This window comes from Triticum aestivum, chromosome 5B (assembly GCF_018294505.1).
Source record: "Triticum aestivum cultivar Chinese Spring chromosome 5B, IWGSC CS RefSeq v2.1, whole genome shotgun sequence".
In the NCBI taxonomy this organism is placed as follows: domain Eukaryota; kingdom Viridiplantae; phylum Streptophyta; class Magnoliopsida; order Poales; family Poaceae; genus Triticum; species Triticum aestivum.
The window spans coordinates 450,620,627-450,639,534 of record NC_057807.1 but is presented as its reverse complement, the minus strand read 5'-3'; the positions used below and the strand labels follow the sequence as shown (position 1 = coordinate 450,639,534).

The 18,908-nt window shown below is 42.4% G+C and overlaps 1 protein-coding gene across 1 annotated transcript; it reads right to left on the bottom strand.

Annotated features, from left to right (window-relative positions):
* Nucleotides 1-13,770: 13,770 nt before the first annotated feature.
* On the bottom strand, nucleotides 13,771-18,908 carry LOC123112393 (serine carboxypeptidase-like 7). The gene is made up of 14 exons (XM_044533370.1): nucleotides 18,578-18,908; nucleotides 18,365-18,504; nucleotides 16,893-16,969; nucleotides 16,688-16,813; nucleotides 16,501-16,603; nucleotides 16,250-16,287; nucleotides 16,045-16,146; nucleotides 15,896-15,976; nucleotides 15,675-15,809; nucleotides 15,481-15,552; nucleotides 14,568-14,686; nucleotides 14,373-14,486; nucleotides 14,124-14,169; nucleotides 13,771-14,015 (listed from the first exon to the last, which is right to left on the bottom strand). Exons 1-14 carry the CDS (start codon nucleotides 18,709-18,711, stop codon nucleotides 13,932-13,934), a joined length of 1,371 nt encoding a protein of 456 aa, XP_044389305.1. The 5' UTR covers nucleotides 18,712-18,908; the 3' UTR covers nucleotides 13,771-13,931.

The following is an 18,908-nucleotide window of genomic DNA, read 5'->3' as shown; positions in this document are numbered from 1 at the left end:
CGCCGAATGGAGCGCAGGAGTAGTGCATGAAGCAGTAGATGGTGTCCTTAATAGTACTCCCTAGTCTCTATCTATCTATATCTATATCTATATCTATATCTATATCTATATCTATACTCTTATAGAAAACCGAGTTGGTGATGATGGTATGCTTGCCATCTTGTAATATAGACCGTCTGATCTATATCTGACGGATAGAAAGCCAACTATGACAATTTTACAAAAGATACCTGCACCTCTCTCCACATTTACAGATAAGGCCTTGCCTCGTTCATCCTTATCTCCCACAACCTCGTGCTCCTCCCTATGTCTCTATCTCTACTACTCTTCTTTGTTTTTTATAACAAATCGAATAGTGTTGCGCCATCCGCTGCACGCCCGGCTGAACACGCCTCCTCGCCTCCATCATCACCAACTAAGGGGTTGTTTGGTTCCTAGCCACACCTTGCCACACCTAATCTTAGGCAAGTTTTACCAAGTTAGATAGGTGTTTGGTTCTAGCCACACCTAAGGCAAAGATTTTTTTATGAGCAGTGAGCTCCACATGTCATAGACACAAAAGGTGTGGCAAGATTCCCTTAGGCAAGCCAAAGTGTGGCTAACAATTTGAGCAACTCAACTAAGGCAAGTGTGGCAATTGTGGCAAAAATCATGTGGCAATATATGGCAAAGATAGTCACAATCCAAACAGCCCCTGAGTCTTTTATAGGAGTAGGAGTAGAGAAAAAACTGAGTTGGTGATGATGGTGTGTCGTGCAATGCACGGGCATCTTGCTATTTTTTGCATATAAGTCCAAACACCACGTAGACACGGTCTTTGAGCACAGTTCGTAGTCGTTCCATGCTCGGGCATTGAAGTTTGTAACTATTTTAGATTAGAATATACTACTCCTCTGGTGCTAGTAGTAGAGCAGAGTCCTACTCTACTACTCTACTCAAGCAAGTTAGGGCATAGTACTGTAGTAGGTACTATAGGGAGTACCAGTACTGTGATCACTCAAGAAAGTTGTCTGGCATCAACATGACCCTATGCTGCTGGTATGTGTCTCGTAAGTCAAGCGACGTGTTGTAGTCATCATCACCTGTCCACTTCCCGTGGCACATATTCGCTTCTCCATCTTTGCCCGCACATAATCTCGTCCAATCTTCCATCCCCGCTAAGGTGCCTCCCCCCCCCCCCCCCTCGTCCGAAACCCAAGCACTAACAATGGCAGGACCGAGCAGTGTCCCCCGAAAGAGTGGCTGGAATTTTCTCCCCACAGAGGTAATCAAGCTCATTGTTTCACGTGTGGACAATCTCAGTACCATGCCGCTCGCCGCGTGCTTGTCGGGGCTGTACCGTTTACTCAAAGCCCTCAGGCCGGAGCTTTTTAAGCCAGCTCCTTGCTTGCTGATGCCGCCTGATCTTCAGAAACGGCGTGTCACGCAGCATAACGATCGTAGGGTGGCAAGCATCAACCCCCTTGACTGCGATCCGATCCCCGTCAGCCTCAACTACATTAACAGTATGTACTGGGTCGGCATGAACACGTCTTGGATGGTGCTCGTCGACGGTCGCGTCAACTGGATGCTCGTGGAGGTCTACACCCGGCGATTGATCCCCCTTCCTTCGATTAACACTGCACTGCTTTGGCACCGCGGCCCAGAATACTCGGAATCTTATAGTAGCCAACATGATACCAAGTTTGATTTGCTCAAGGTTGTAATCTGCCAAGTGCCCACAAGATCTGCAAATTATAAAGACTTCAGGCTAATTGCGTTCTTCAACCGCGGTCTCGCCTATCTGACAGGTCACTGCGGTAAGTGGATAAATCTGCACGTCCATCACAGGATCATACATCCTCCATGGTTCTCTGATGCCATTGAACACAAAGGCTTCATTTACGCTGTCGACTCCTTCTATGGCTGGACGTATTGCTGGCCTACTCCAATCATCGCTACAAACGACTGTTACATCAGTATGTTACTTTCCTATGATATCATGATGGCTTGCTTATATTACTGTCAACATTTACTAAAAAAATATTCATGCTCATAACATGTTGTTCTTAAGATTGACTAAATGAAGAGCCCTTTTTTATTTGACTCCAACTTGATATGATGTTGTAGGCCGCCTGGTGTCCCTACCCTTCCTATCCCAGAACCTTTCAAAGAAAAGCGACATGGCAGTTGCAGGTGGTTCCTGGCTCGATCAGGCAACGGTGAAAGATTGATGATCGTTCGCACGTACCGGACGTGTTGTTTCACGGAATACAATCACAGTCCCTGCAAGGTCTTTGAGCAGGATCCCAGCTTCTCTGGGCCTTCAGGAATTTTTGACTGGAGGCTGGTAAGTAGCCTTGGTACACGCTCTCTGTTTGTCGGACTGAATTATCTGATTAACCAGGAGATAACCGACGGCAAGGATCATGATGGTAGCGCGGTTTCGTTCATCAGGCAAAATTGTGTGTACACAGCATACCATGCGTCTCTGCATGCACCATACCTTGATATGTGCCACCACGCACTATAGCCCAAAGTAGGAGAGAGGGTCGCAAGTATCAGACTTCGACCTGCTGGCTGGAGTTTCCCCCGTCAGGCACCCATCTGGTTTAAGCCGTCAGCCAATCTCCACAGCTTAATAAATAGTAATGTCTAACTGAGCCAGTTAGTTAGATGCGTACACTTGTGTAGTAGGATCTTTATTTAGTTTGATGCATACACTTGTTCTTTTTTGGTAGCCCTTTTGTAATGATGGTTGATGTTTGGTTTGGAAGAGAGAGTTGCATCTTCACTCTTCTGGCCTGCTTACTACTTCTGTTGCACCCCCAGCCCTGGTTGCTGCTGCTGCTGTTTTCAATGTACAATCAGTAGTACATTTTCTGTGTTGGTTGAATAAATGTGTTGTTAGAACGACAAACGCAATGTTTTGGAAGTCGTTTGATATGTCTCCAACGTATCTATAATTTTTGATTGTTCCATGCTATTATATTACCCCTTTTGGATGTTTATGGGCTTTATTTTACACATTTATATCATTTTTGGGACTAACCTACTAACCGGAGGCCCAACCCATATTGCTGTTTTTTTGCCTATTTCAGTATTTCGAAGAAAAGGAATATCAAACGGAGTCCAAATGGAATGAAACCTTCGGGGGGCGTGATTTTTGGAACGAACGTGATCCGGAGAGCTTGGAGTGCAAGTCAAGAAGCTTCCGAGGACCCCACGAGATAGGGCGCGCCCCCTGTCTCATGGGCCCCTCGGGCGGCCACCGACGTACTTCTTCCTCCTATATATACCTACGTACCCCGAAAACATCTAGGAGCACCATGAAACACAATTTCCACCGATGTAACCTTCTGTATCCGCGAGATCTCATCTTGGAGCCTTCGCCGGCACTCTGCCGGAGGGGGAATCGACCACGGAGGCTTCTACATCAACATCCTTGCCCCTTCGATGAGTTGTGAGTAGTTTACCACAGACCTACGGGTCCATAGTTATTAGCTAGATGGCTTCTTCTCTCTTTTTGGATCTCGATACAATGTTCCCCCCCTCTCATATGAAGATCTATTCGATGTAAACTCTTTTTGCGGTGTGTTTGTCGAGATCTGATGAATTGTGGGTTTATGATCAAGTTTATCTATGAATAATATTTGAATCTTCTCTGAATTCTTTTATGTATGATTGAGTTATCTTTGCAAGTCTCTTCGAATTATCAGTTTGGTTTGGCCTACTAGATTGGTCTTTCTTGCCATGGGAGAAGTGCTTAGCTTTGGGTTCAATCTTGCGGTGTTCTTACCCAGTGACAGAAAGGGTTGCAAGACACGTATTGTATTGCTGCCATCGAGGATAACAAGATGGGGTTAATATCATATTGCATGAGTTTATCCCTCTACATCATGTCATCTTGCTTAATGCGTTACTCTGTTCTTATGAACTTAATACTCTAGATGCAGGCAGTAGTCGGTCGATGTGTGGAGTAATAGTAGTAGATGAAGGCAGGAGTCAGTCTACTTGTTATGGACGTGAGGCCTATATACATGATCATGCCTAGATAATCTCATAATTATGCACTTTTCTATCAATTGCTCGACAGTAATTTGTTCACCCACCGTAATACTTATACTATCTTGAGAGAAGCCTCTAGTGAAACCTATGGCCCCCGGGTCTATCTCTTATCATATTTGCTTTCAATCTACTTTTATTTTCATCTTTACTTTTTGCATCTATATTATAAAATATGAAAAATATATTTATCTTATCATACTATCTCTATCAGATCTCACTTTCGCAAGTGGTCGTGAAGGGATTGACAACCCCTTTATTGCGTTGGTTGCGAGTGCTCAGTTTGTTTGTGTAGGTGTGTGGGACTTTTGAGGAGCCTCCTACTGGATTGATACCTTGGTTCTCAAAACTGAGGGAAATACTTACGCTACACTTGCTGCATTTATTGAAAGAATGGCCGTTGCTTTGGAAGAAAATAATGATATGCATGAATCTATAGAAAATGATGATTCCGATGATTTGGTTGAAATATCCCTTGATGAACATGATGCTTGCTATTCTTGTGGCCATGATGCCAATATTTATGAAGACGAATTTGCTATAGTTCCGTATGTTAAACATGAGATCGTTGCTATTGCACCCATACTTGCTAGTTCCTTCGATAAAAAGCATGATTGCAATGATTTCATTATAAATTCTCTTGATGTCAATTGTGTTGATAATATACAAAACCCTAAGCTTGGGGATGCTAGTTTTGCTATGTCTACTACTTGTTGCAATGATCATGATTGGGGTGATTCTTCTTTTGATCTTGAAAATTTATTTAAGTCCCATGATGAATATGAGATTGATAATAATTTTTGCAATAATATTAAAAGTGGGTTTGGAGAGGTCATGACTTTAGTTAATGTTAATCCCACTATCTTGGAAGAGTGTCAAGTTTGCATGCATGTGGATCGTGTTAAGAATATGTTATGTGATAGCTATTTTGTTGAATTTGCCTATGATCCTACATGTAATTATTATGAGAGAGGAAAATATGGTCGTAGAAATTTTTATCTTACTAAATTACCTCTCGTCATGTTGAGATTGCTATCATCTCTTTCTTATTCCCTGCATATGCTAGTTTTTGTTTGCCTTGCAAATTTGTTTGCTTACAAGATGCCTATGCATAGGAAGTATGTTAGACTTAAGTGTGTTTGTCACATGTTTTATGATGCTCTCTTTGTGCTTCAATTCTTGTCTTTCATGTGAGCATCATTGAAATCTCAATGCCTAGCTAGGGGCGTTAAACGATAGCGCTAGTTGGGAGGCAACCCGATTTTCTTTGTGTTTTTGTTTTTGTTCCTGATTAGTAATAAGTTTTTGCTTCTACTCTCTGATTAGATGTGTTTTTATCTTTTAGTTAGTGTTTGTGCCAAGTAGAACCTATAGGATAACCTACGATGATAGTTGATTTGATTCTGCTGTAAAATAGAAACTTTGCACTCACGAGAAAAAATTCAATAAATCACAGAAACGTGCTTTTTCATTGATTCTTTTTGCTTATGATCAATAAACAAATTGTCCAGTACTTCCTATTTTGGTAGGGTTTTTAGAGTTCCAGAAGTTTGCGTTAGTTACAGATTGCTACAGACTGTTCTGTTTTTGACAGATTCTGTTTTTTGTGTGTTGTTTGCTTATTTCAATGCATCTATGGCTAGTAAAAAAATTATAAACCATAAGGAAGTTGGAATACAGTAGGTTTAACACCAAAATAAATAAAGAATGAGTTCATTGCAGTACCTTATGTGGTGGTTTTGTTTTCTTTCACTAACGGAGCTTATAAGATCTCCTGTTGAGTTTTGTGTTGTGAAGTTTTCAAGTTTTGGGTAAAGCTTTTATGGACTATGGAATAAAGGGTGGCAAGAGCCTCAGCTTGGGGATGCCCAAGGCACCCCAAGATATTCAAGAATAGACAAAATCCTAAGCTTGGAGATGCCCCGGGAAGGCATCCCCTCTTTCGTCTTCGTTCATTGGTAACTTTACTTGCAGCTATATTTTTATTCGACACATGATATGTGTTTTGCTTGGAGCGTCGTGTATTATATTAGTCTTTGCTTTTTAGTTTACCACAATCATCCTTGCTGTACACACCTTTTTGAAGAAGCCTATTTTGTTAGAATTTGCTAGAATATCTATGTGCTTCACTTATATCTTTTGAGCTTGATAGTTTTTGCTCTAGTGCTTCACTTATATCTTTTAGAGCACGGTGGTGTCTTAATTTTGGAGAAATTACTAGTCTCTCATGCTTCACTTATATTATTTTGAGAGTCTTTTAGAACAGCATGGTATTTTCTTTGGTTACAAATTTGGTCCTAGAATGATGAGCATCCAAGTTGGGTATAAGAAAAACTATCACAGAAATTGAATTGGATGCTATGATCAATTTGTTGCTTGATAATTGTTTTGAGATATAAAGGTAGTAATGTTAGGGTCATGCTAGTGGATAATTATGAAATTGAGAAATACTTTTGTTGAAGTTGGCAAGTCTCGTAGCATGCACGTATGGTAAAAGTTGTGTGACAAATTTGTTGCATGAGGTGCTCTTTTGAGTGTCTTCCTTATGAGTGGCAGTCGGGGACGAGTGATGGATTTTTTTTCCTACCAATCTATCCCTCTTGGGGCATGCGTAGTAGTACTTTGCTTCGAGGGCTAAGTAGACTTTTGTAATAAGTATATGAGTTCTTTATGACTAATGTGAGTCCATGGATATACGCACACTCATCCTTCCACTTTGCTAGTTTTTCTTATTACCGCGCAACTCTCGCTGGTATTGAACCCGTTATTTACCTTCCTCAAAACAGCCACCATACCTACCTATTATGGCATTTCCATAGCCATTCCGAGATATATTGCCATGCAACTTTCCACCGTTCCGTTTATTATGACACGTTTCATCATTGTCATATTGCTCTTTGCATGATCATGTAGTTGACATCGTATTTGTGGCAAAGCCACCTTCATAATTTTCATACATGTCGCTCTTGATTCATTGCATATCCCGGTACACCGCCGAAGGCATTCACATAGAGTCATATCTTGTTCTAGCTTTGAGTTGTAAATCCATAAAAGTGTGACGATCATCATTATTAGAGCATTGTCCTAGTGAGGAAAGGATGATGAAGACTATGATTCCCCCACAAGTCGGGATGAGACTTCGGACTTTATAAAAATAAAAGAGGCCAAAGAAGCCCACCAAAAAGAAAAAAAGAAAAAAAAGGAGAAAGAAAAGAAAAAAAAGAGAGAAAAAAGGAAAAGAAAAAATAAAATGAGAGAAAAAGAGAGAAGGGACAATTGCTACTATCTCCTTTTCCACACTTGTGCTTCAAAATAGCACCATGATCTTCATGATAGAGAGTCTCATATGTTGTCACTTTCATATGCTAGTGGGGAATTTTTCATTATAGAATTTGGCTTGTATATTCCAATGATGGGCTTCCTCAAGGTGCCCTAGGTCTTCATGAGCAAGCAAGTTGGATGCACACCCACTTAGTTTCTTTTGTTGAGCTTTCATATATTTATAGCTCTAAGTGCATCCGTTGCATGGCAATCCCTACTCACTCACATTGATATCTATTTATGGGCATCTCCATAGCCCGTTGATACGCCTAGTTGATGTGAGACTATCTTCTCCCACTTTTTGTCCTTACAACCACCATATTAGACCACCATAGTGCTATGTCCATGGCTTACGCTCATGTATTGCGTAAGAGTTGAAAAAGCTGAAGCGTGTTAAAAAGTATGAACCAATTGCTCGACTCGTCATCGGGGTTGTACATGATGGGAGTATTTTGTGTAATGAAAATGAAGCATGGCCTGACTATATGATTTTGTAGGGATAAGCTTTCTTTGGCTATGCTATTTTGATAGGACATGATTATTTGTTAGTATGCTTTGAAGCATTATTATCTTTATGTTTTATAAGATTTTATCTTGAATCATTTGGATCTGAACATTCATGCCACATTAAAAAAAATTACATTGAGAATTATGCTAGGTAGCATTCCACATCAAAAATTCTCTTTTTTATCATTTACCTACTCGAGGACGAGCGGGAATTAAGCTGGGTGATGCTTGATAGTATCCAACGTATCTATAATTTTTGATTGTTCCATGCTATTATATTACCCCTTTTGGATGTTTATGGGCTTTATTTTACACATTTATATCATTTTTGGGACTAACCTACTAACCGGAGGCCCAACCCATATTGCTATTTTTCTGCCTATTTCAGTATTTCGAAGAAAAGGAATATCAAACGGAGTCCAAACGAAATGAAACCTTCGGGAGCGTGATTTTTGGAACGAACATGATCCGGAGAGCTTGGAGTGCAAGTCCAGAAGCTTCCAAGGACCCCACGAGATAGCCACCCCCCCTGTAGGGCGCGCCCCCTGTCTCGTGGGCCCCTCGGGCGGCCACCGACGTACTTCTTCCTCCTATATATACCTACGTACCCCGAAAACATCTAGGAGCACCACGAAACACAATATCCACCGTCGTAACCTTCTGTATCCGCGAGATCTCATCTTGGAGCCTTCGCCGGCACTCTGCCGGAGGGGGAATCGACCATGGAGGGCTTCTACATCAACATCCTTGCCCCTCCGATGAGTTGTGAGTAGTTTACCACAGACCTACGGGTCCATAGTTATTAGCTAGATGGCTTCTTCTCTCTTTTTGGATCTCAATACAATGCCCCCCCCCCTCTCTTGTGGAGATCGATTCGATGTAAACTCTTTTTGCGGTGTGTTTGTCGAGATCCGATGAATTGTGGGTTTATGATCAAGTTTATCTATGAATAATATTTGAATCTTCTCTGAATTCTTTTATGTATGATTGAGTTACCTTTGCAAGTCTCTTCGAATTATCGGTTTGGTTTGGCCTACTAGATTGGTCTTTCTTGCCATGGGAGAAGTGCTTAGCTTTGGGTTCAATCTTGCGGTGTTCTTACCCAGTGACAGAAAGGGTTGCAAGACATGTATTGTATTGTTGCCATTGAGGATAACAAGATGGGGTTTATATCATATTGCATGAGTTTATCCCTCTACATCATGTCATCTTGCTTAATGCGTTACTCTGTTCTTATGAACTTAATACTCTAGATGCAGGCAGGAGTCGGTCGATGTGTGGAGTAATAGTAGTAGATGCACGCAGGAGTCGGTCTACTTGTTATGGACGTGATGCCTATATACATGATCATGCCTAGATAATCTCATAACTATGCGCTTTTCTATCAAATGCTCGACAGTAATTTGTTCACCCACCATAATACTTATGCTATCTTGAGAGAAGCCTCTAGTGAAACCTATGGCTCCGGGGTCTATCTCTTATCATATTTGCTTTCAATCTACTTTTATTTGCATCTTTACTTTTTGCATCTATATTATAAAATACGAAAAATATATTTATCTTATCATACTATCTCTATCAGATCTCACTTTCGCAAGTGGCCGTGAAGGGATTAACAACCCCTTTATTGTGTTGGTTGCGAGTTCTCAGTTTGTTTGTGTAGGTGCGTGGGACTTTTGAGGAGCCTCCTACTGGATTGATACCTTGGTTCTCAAAACTGAGGGAAATACTTACGCTATACTTGCTGCATCACCCTCTCCTCTTCGAGGAAAACCAACGCAAGCTCAAGACGTAGCATCGTTGCACGGTTCGATTCTTTAGTGCCCCATACCGTACGTAGCTCATACTATTTTTCGTACGGAACACATTTTCCACTTGTTGATAACATGCAGCCCACTGATGAAGGTCCAATAGAGAAGCCCATAATTAACTGGAAGGGAGGCTCTCACATGAATCCATCCCAGGTACATGCTCATGGTCCCCTAAACATAAATAAGTAAATAAATAAATAAAGCTAAATGCTCATGAACCAATTCTTTGGGAAAATAGGTAGCCCAGTATTTCTTTTTAAAGAAAACCCAAGCTAGGCCTATTTGTTTTCTCCGAATTACTGGGCTGCAAATCTTTCAAGACAAGGAGGGATGCATTCTGTCCTGGCCAAAGAGTATGGTCAATGTCTGTTAAAAGTAATATCAAAAGGGGTTGAAAATTCTAAAAAAATTATAGCAAATGGGATATTAGTTTCTTTTTTTGTTTTTGTTCTTCATTGATATCTTATACATATTTCATTGGATTTAACATGACATAGTACTAATTTATTCTTAAGTTTGTTTTAGTATGGCTATTAATTTTTGGATTAAGAATATTTCGTTCCCCAGCAAAAATTTACGAATTCTCAAAATTTCCAACATATTTAGTTAATTTTTTGACCCTGGTACTGACCAGAAAATGGCCAGCAATTCTAAAAATGGAAAATGGGATGCAATAAATTCTATATGAATTAGAAAATGAGTAAAAATTATAAAAATAATAGCAAATGGGCTGTACACGCCACAGATTTTGAGGCTGACTTGTTCACGCAAGGCTTTGTCAGTGAACACACGATTCTAGCAGCAGTGACTGTTGGATGTCCATCCAACGGATGACGTGCTTCTTCAATCTCTGATCTTCCTGCTCCAGCCGCCTAAACTAGCGCCGGCGGGACTGCCTGCTCCCTCCTCTTATGGCCCGCTGTGATGTCGCGCAGGCTTCCCCGGCCCACCCTACTCCCTCCGCTGGCCTGGCCGCACGCAATCAACTGCCTCCTTATTACGCGAAAAAAATGATTCCTCCCACTGACATCTGGGGTGCACCGGTTGGGAGGCTGACCTGTGGGCCTACTAAGTTGATGCGTACGCAGGGCTTGTCAACTTAGTCAACAAACGATTCTAGCAACAGTAACCGTTGGATTTGAATCGAACGGTCCTACTGCTTCTTCAATCGCTGCTCTTCTTGCACCAGCCGCCCAAACCAGCGCCGGGGAGACCGCCTGCTCCTGCCTCCAGTGGACGGTTGTGCTGCCGTTGAGGCCTCGTCTCCCCCTACTACTCCCACTGTTAGCCAGGCCCTGCGGCAATGGCAGCCTCACACCGCAGCCGAACCAGTGAACCCTCGTACTCCTCTCCGCGCGGGCATCCACTATCGCGTCTTCCCCGGCTCCGCGTCGTCCCCTTCCTAGGCCTCGCCGTCGTCCACCGCCTTGGTGCTCTCGGCGCGGCGTAGTCAATGTGGTCAACGACATTCCATCGGAAGAGTACTGTACATGGAGAGGCTGACAGCTGGGTCCACGGCCACAGCCCTGTTGGGCTGCAAATCTTTCAAGATGAGGAGAGCTTTCATTCGGCTGGCCGAGAAAATGGCCCATCAGTAATGAGAAATGGGTTGTACATTCGGCAAGTAGTTTCAAATATCTTTTTTTTCATTTAGAGATTTTAAATTACATTAATTTTTATGCATGGAAAATTTGTTGGATTTTATATTGATATACATTTATTTTTAAAATCAGCTTGAATGTGAGTCGAAATTTTGGGATTAAAAACAGTTCAGACCGCACCGAAATTTGCAAATTTTCATATAATTTTTTAACCGTGGCCACAATATGGGCTGTAATGCTAACAAAAAGAATATGGGCTCCAAAAAACCCTTAAAAATTAGCAAATGAGCTGTAAATTATTAGAAATAATGGCAGATGGGTTGTATGCTGTTTTCCACAGATTTGAGGCTTTTCTAAAAAAAAGGTTGACGCACAAGCAGTGACTGTTGGATGGCCATCCAACGGCCGTCGTGCTTCTTCAATCTCTGCTCTTCCTGCTCCAGCCGCTCAAACAAGCGCCGGCGGGACTGCCTGCTCCCTCCTCCCCGCGGCCGGTTCTGCTGCCGCGCATGCCTCATCGCCCCATTGTACTCCCATCGCTGGCCTAGCCATCCCTCTACTCACCCACACCTGCTGTTATTCTCCAGCGACGGCAGGCGAACCAGTAAACCCTCGTACAGTCGTACTCCCCTCTGCGTGGGAAACAACTGCCGAGTCTTCCCTGCCTCCGTGTCGTTCCCTTCCTAGGCCTCACCGGCGTCCACCGCCCTAGTGCTCTCGCCGCGGCCTGGTCAACGTGGTCAACGACCGACATGCATCTGAAGTGGACTGTACGTGGAGAGGCCGACAGCTGGGTCCACGGTTGCACGCAAGGAAATGCCTCCTTATTACGTGCAAAATAATGATTCCTTCACCTGACATCAGAGACCCACCGAAAGGGCCTCTGTATTTCGCGAAAAAAGTGTTACAGCCGCTGACAGCTCGGACCCACCAGCTATATCTTCGCACGCAAGGAAGTGCCTCCTTATTGCGCACAAAAAAATGAATAGTCCCCCTGTTAGATGGGACCCAGTATAGTGGCAGGCTGACTTGTGGGTCTACTAAGTTGATGGGGACGGAGGGCTTTGTCAACTTAGTCAATATGCATGATTCTAGCTCTAGTGACCATACGATGTCCATCCAACGGCCGTAGTGCTTCTTCAACCTCTGGTCTTCTTGCTCCAGCCGCCCAAACCAGCGCCGGTCGTGCTTCGTGCTCCTGCCTCCCGTGGCCGCCTACTACTCCCACCGCTGGCCGGGCCATCCCTCTACTCACCCACACCCCCTGTTATTCTGCGGCGATGGCAGCCTCACACCGCAGCGAACCAGTGAACTCTCGTACTCCTCTACGCGTGGGCATCCACTGCCGCGTCTTCCCCGGCTCCGCGTCGTCCCCTTCCTAGGCCTCGCCGTCGTCCACCACCCTGGTGCTCTCGACGCGGCGTGGTCAACGTGGTCAAGGAACGGCTTCCATCAGTCGTGGACTGTACGTGGAGAGGCTGACAGCTGGGTCCACGGCCGCGGCAAGGAAGTGTCTCCTTATTATGCGCAAAATAATTATTCCTCCACCTGACAGCAGGGACCCACCGTATTTTGCGAAAAAACATTTCCCCTTGACTGCTGGGACCCACCAGCTACATCTTCGCACGCAAGGAAGTGCAACCGAAAAAAAAAACGATTCGCCCCCCTAACTGCTGGGACCCACCAGCTACATCTTAGCATGCAAGGAAGTGCCTGATAGTCGGGACCCACCTGGTCGAAGCGTACGTAGCATTGTCATTCTGGTTGCGAACGTGTATGTACATATATACTGGTGGATGTAGAGGCGTGTACGTGTCGTAGTAGAGGCGCGTACGTGTTGTAGTAGAGGCACGCACGTAGCACGTACACGTACGTACAGCGGCCAGTGTGCAAGAAAGAAAATACGGCCATGTATGTGTACATACGGGCGGGGTCTCGAACGCCTACTCGCGCATACGTACGGCCAGGGCTCGTTTACATGGCTGGGTCGGAACGAAGAAACAGCGTCATCGTCGTGTTCATGGGGAGGCAACGGAATGCGTTGTGTTCATCGGGAGGCAACGGAACACGTGGGAGCCAACCGGCTGGGTCAGAACGGAATGTGTGGTCGTGTTCATCGGGAGGGCTTGGACGGAACAGGCGATGGAAACGAGTCCTGACGTACTGCAGAACGGAGGAAATGGCCTTGTGTTCGACCGGCCACGTTCAAAACGGGATCCTGTTCATCGGGAGGGGTCTGGCGTATCGCAAAACGGAGGAAAGGACCTCCTACGGTCGAAACGGGGGTCCTGTTGATCGGGAGGGGTGTGGCGTACCGCAAAACGGTTAATAAAATTCACACATGTCTATGGTCAGGAAACATAACCATCTTTGATTAACGAGCTAGTCAAGTAGAGGCATACTACGGTCTTTTCTATGTATTCACACATGTACTAAGTTTTCGGTTAATAAAATTCTAGCATGAATAATAAACACTTATCATGATATAAGGAAATATAAATAACAACTTTATTATTGCCTCTAGGGCATATTTCCTTCAAATGCGTCTTGTGAAAAATGGTCCACCATTTGAAAAATAGCTATTGGAGCCATGCCTTTTATTGTACATGAAAAACCCAAATGAACCGAACATGGCAAATACAACACATCACAACGGCTTATTATCCAACCAACGTTGAGCCATGGCAAGACTTTCCCTAGGCCGATACTCTATGGCTGAGTGGCCACCACCCTGTGTAAGCAATTAACCAACAATTATTGCAGTGTCACATTGTTTCTTCTATGGTCCAATCATATCAGTAACTTTATATCACAGAATGCAAAATACAAGATAACGTACCTTTAGTGTCGCAAATGTCAAATGGTTGGCATATGTGATTGTAAATCTACACCAAAGACAACACAACCAAAAGAACAAAATTAAAATATCAAGCATGTACTCTTTCCACAAATTCATCTTATCTATTAAGGTTAACCTTTTTTGGTCTATGTTAAAGCTGCTCTACATCCTAGTGTATGTGGCAGAAAAATAAACAGAAATATTATATCCCCCTTCTCAGGAATCAGAATACATATATACACAACTTACCCTCCAGCCTGGCCACCGAGATGCCATGCTCTCCAGTCATCGACTATTGAGAAGTTGAAGGATCTAATCCACGCATGTGTTCCCAAAAATGGTATCACAAGATCATGATCCCCGCTGCACTTAGAGGTGATGATTTAAAGGCATTGACAAATTTTCAATCAGCACATGTAAATACCAAGGAGAGGAAAATTGTACCTAAACACAAGTGCACGGTAGCCCCTGATTGTGAGGTTGAAATGGTACTCTATGCTGCTCAAGAGATCAAATGAATAGGGCATACTTTTTCTGCATCTCTTAAACTCTCCAATTGTTCCCTAGATGGATGCGATGAGTCAACAAGTCAACAATGATCAGAAGTTTGGAAATTTTACAAAATTTATATTATGCAAAGGTTAAGCTACGGTGGTTCTCACATGTCTACTCTCAATAGCTAGAAATTGTTAAAGCATCATTTATTTTTATGAGTCCAAACTAGAACGATGTGAAATGAATATATTACTCAATTTAGGACCATTTAGTCTATGTTGCTACATGAAATGGCTATGTTTATTCAACTCTAGGGCCATTTAGTCAATATTGTAGCATGCTTATGCCGAAAGGCCCACTAAACCAGCAGTCTGGCCATGTTGGTTTATTATACACATGTCAAGAACTAACATGGAGTAAGATTGTCTAACATGGAGTAAGATTGTCAGATCCAATAAGAGTTGTACCACACCCGTACTCCCTCCTTCCATCTATATAGGGCCTAATGTGTTTTCAAGCCCGCCTTTGACTATTGACAAGATTAACAGTACATGAGATGTATAATTTGAAAATTATATCATTGGAAGCTCCTTTCATGTATGAATTTGACGGTATGCTTTCTGTAAGTTGCATGTCACATATTATTGCTTTAACATTTGGTCAAAGTTAGCCTCAAAAACGCATTATGCCCTATATAGATGGAAGGAGGGAGTAGTTGCAATTAACTAATTTAGATGACATGATATGGTGACAAAGCAAACTAACTATCTCATAATGCTAGCTACTTGATCATGTATGTATTTTTTTTTCAATATGTATGCGTACGTAGCATAAAGGAAAAATAGGTCATATGATTGGTTACATGCTTCACCCCAAGAGCGTCTCTGGTGGAATTGTCATTCGCCCAAATGTTGGATAGGTAGTAACGGTATGCCTGTGTATGAGAGTGCAACCGTACACAAATTCATGTCACCATAACAAAAAATGAAATTCATATCAAATTTTAAAAAACTTCTATAAAATTATCGTTGCTGGGTAAATACAAGAGTAACTTACGAAACAATTGATGGTAGGTTGTTCAGGAGACAGCTCGCTTAGCTGAGCATTTTCTTCTAACATAAATCTATGTCTTAAGAGATCCCATACACATTTGACACCCACGATATATCCTTCGTCAATTTCAGAAATGAGCTGCACTTAATACAAGTGGCCAATATAATGTACACATGTACAATGTTAGCTTGTACAAGTAACTTGGAACCTAGTAGGAATCTTACATCTTCAATAGTATTTAGCACCATGTCACACGGTTTATTCCTTGGTCTTATATAACTTCCTTCACAGTTCCCCACTGCAGCCTTTGGAAAAGGAGAAGGGAAAAAATATTATCACTGCAATTTATAAATGTGTGTGAATATGGAATTACCTCATATATTTGATCAGATATAATTCCAACACCATGAGCATATTGTGCTCTGAAATTTCTATCATAATCTGAGCCTGTCAAAGGGTTGCCGACTAGATAGCCCTGTTAACACACCTTTCATTCATTACCATCACTTATTGTAGTTTATAAAATGAAAGATTTTGGACATAACTATTAGTTGCTTTAAGCCTGATTAATTACTTGCCTTGAGATTAATCCTGGGTTGCTTCCCATGTTCGATTTCTGAAGCCAAAAAGAAAATCACGTTAGAACTACTACTAGGATAAAACACCATGATTAATCACAAGGAACTCCAAAAATGAATTGACACTTGTGTCTATTTACTATATACATATATTGACGGAAGATTAATGCAAATTTGTAAAAATTCCTTTACCGCAACTTACATTACCAGATGATATCCTTGTTTATTTTAGAGTCAATGTCCAGACTTACCTTGTGAAATGTGGTGTGCGATAAATGGAGTCATCATTCCAGCATATGAACTTCCTCCAACAAAGAAAGGGTTTGATTGGTAGTGTGGGTGATCGATAAACCACTACATCAAGATGCATAAGACGATGAGAAATTCACACACATTTTTTTCAACTGCAGATACCTAACAAAGATAGATAAGTTTCACCTTGTTGAGAAATGTTACAACATGCATAGAAAACGAGAAATCCCCAACATCACGATAACCTTCCACATCACGTGCGTAGGAGAAACCCGTACCCACTGGAGAATCCAATAAGATGATGCTTGCCGTCTGAATATAAAATATATGCTTACTAGAATAGAGATGTGGAGAGGGACATCATCAATGTTAAGATAAAATAACATCTCACCTTGGACCATGAATAGGGATTATAGGCCACCTGTGGCAAGCTACCATTATAAGGCGCCAACACGAATTTCATAGGACCTGTTAAGCAAATATCACTAAGGTATATCTCATGTAAAATATATAAAAAGATCAACCCGCTGGTGAAAGCTCCATGAGGTGCTTAGTGAGAGAAACTGGTTATTTGGTGAGCAAATCTAGCAAAACATGACATCATGTTATTTAAGTTTTGTAGAAGCTGACATATTCAATCGTTTTCAACAAAATTTGGTTGTGTATTTAGTCATCTAGAGTAGTGGCGGGAAAGGTGCCTTCCACTATCTAAACCATGAAGTGTTGCATGCACTCTCGCATAGGCAAATGTGTAGGATCTACCGGGTGCTACACTTCTATTGTCTAACTCAATAGCTTGCTAAGGATTTGCGCCCACATGTTGTATTCCAAAGGTATATATCTTAACTTTAATAATCTTTGAATTGAATTAAATACAAGGGTCACATTCGACAACTTTTAAGGGTGTTAACCAAGTCCCAAGTCATTTGACAACTAACAAGGTTCCCTCACACATGTGGATTATTGCACACGATCGGAGTTTGAATCAGAAACAACCAACATGGTGGTTGAAAATTTGTACCAAGTAATATCACTGATCAGTCATGGATATATTTATTACGGGTTTCAGTTCTTCAACATATATGTCAACATTTTAGTCTAATGTTTTGGATTTTGTATGGATCAAAATTTTCCCTTCCCAGAAAACCAAGAACTCCATTATACTAATTATGTGAACTTTGTGAAAAAGACATTCACTGATCTAAATGAGAATGTTAAGTAGAAAACTGATAGTTGTATTATATCAGTTCTGGGAAATTTCATGAAACTAAATCCAGAAATTTAGCCGTTCTACGAAAAGGTGGACAAGGCATAGGTTTGTAATTATTGTGCAATAATTCATGTAGTCCAATGCTAATTTTAGTTATTTCCTATAATCAATGTAGTCACCCTTTGACCAAAAAGACTTTCGTCTCACTTTATAGATAAAAGCAACAACCGAGTACATAGGTAACACACATACACCAACCCGCTGCAGTCACCCCCTTGGCCTTTAGTCACTCATAAGAGTGATTTCTTATTATTAACTATCGATCCATTAAGAGAAGTGGGTCGCAGCATTTTCTTTTTTTTTGTAAATTTCACAGGTCTGTTAAAAGGTGCCAGATTTTGTAACACAACCCGATACACATTTGCAAACTCGGACGATTTGCTCATCTAGCCTTGAATTAGAGATGAGTAAAATGCATCCACGGTCATTCTTTATCTTAATCTGATGTAGTAATTGATCACAGAAGTGAGCTTCACTCTTTATCTTAATCTGATGTAGTAATTGACAGCATGGTGGCTTGCTTCTAGCAAGCTAGCTAGCTAATAGCCTAATACACCTACAGAGACAAAAGGAACGGAGGATGAGGGTCTCACCAACTTCGTAGAAAATCAAGCTAGAGCAGCCGGGCCCTCCCGTCAGCCACAGGACGACGGGGTCCGTATCGGGGCTCCTCTCCGACTTGACGAAGTAGTAGAAGAGCTCCGTTCCCGTCTCCTCGTCCACGTTGACGTACCTGCAGAATCAGAAGAGCGCTTAGAGAAAGAAGCAGCATGGAAGCTTGCAGGAAGAGGCAGAAACTTGGTTACCCGGTCTCCAGGTGGAACGGAAGGCGGCCATGGAAGCCGGGGAGATGGGTCACCACCGTCACCGACCGCGAGAGCGGCAGAAGAAGAAGAGCCAAGGGGACGACGAGACTCAGGAAGAACAGGGAAGCAGCCATACCCTTGCGCAGCTTCTCGCGAGATGGTGTGCAGCGGCATCTCTTTTTTCCTTGTCCGTCGTCGACCTTATACAGCTCAGGTTGGATGCGGATCTGGCAAAATAATGACTGACACGGCCAAAAATTAGGAATCGTAATGACGCTCGCTCCCTCTAGATCTGTGCTGTGCCTGCAATTTCGCCACTCTCCATGGTAGC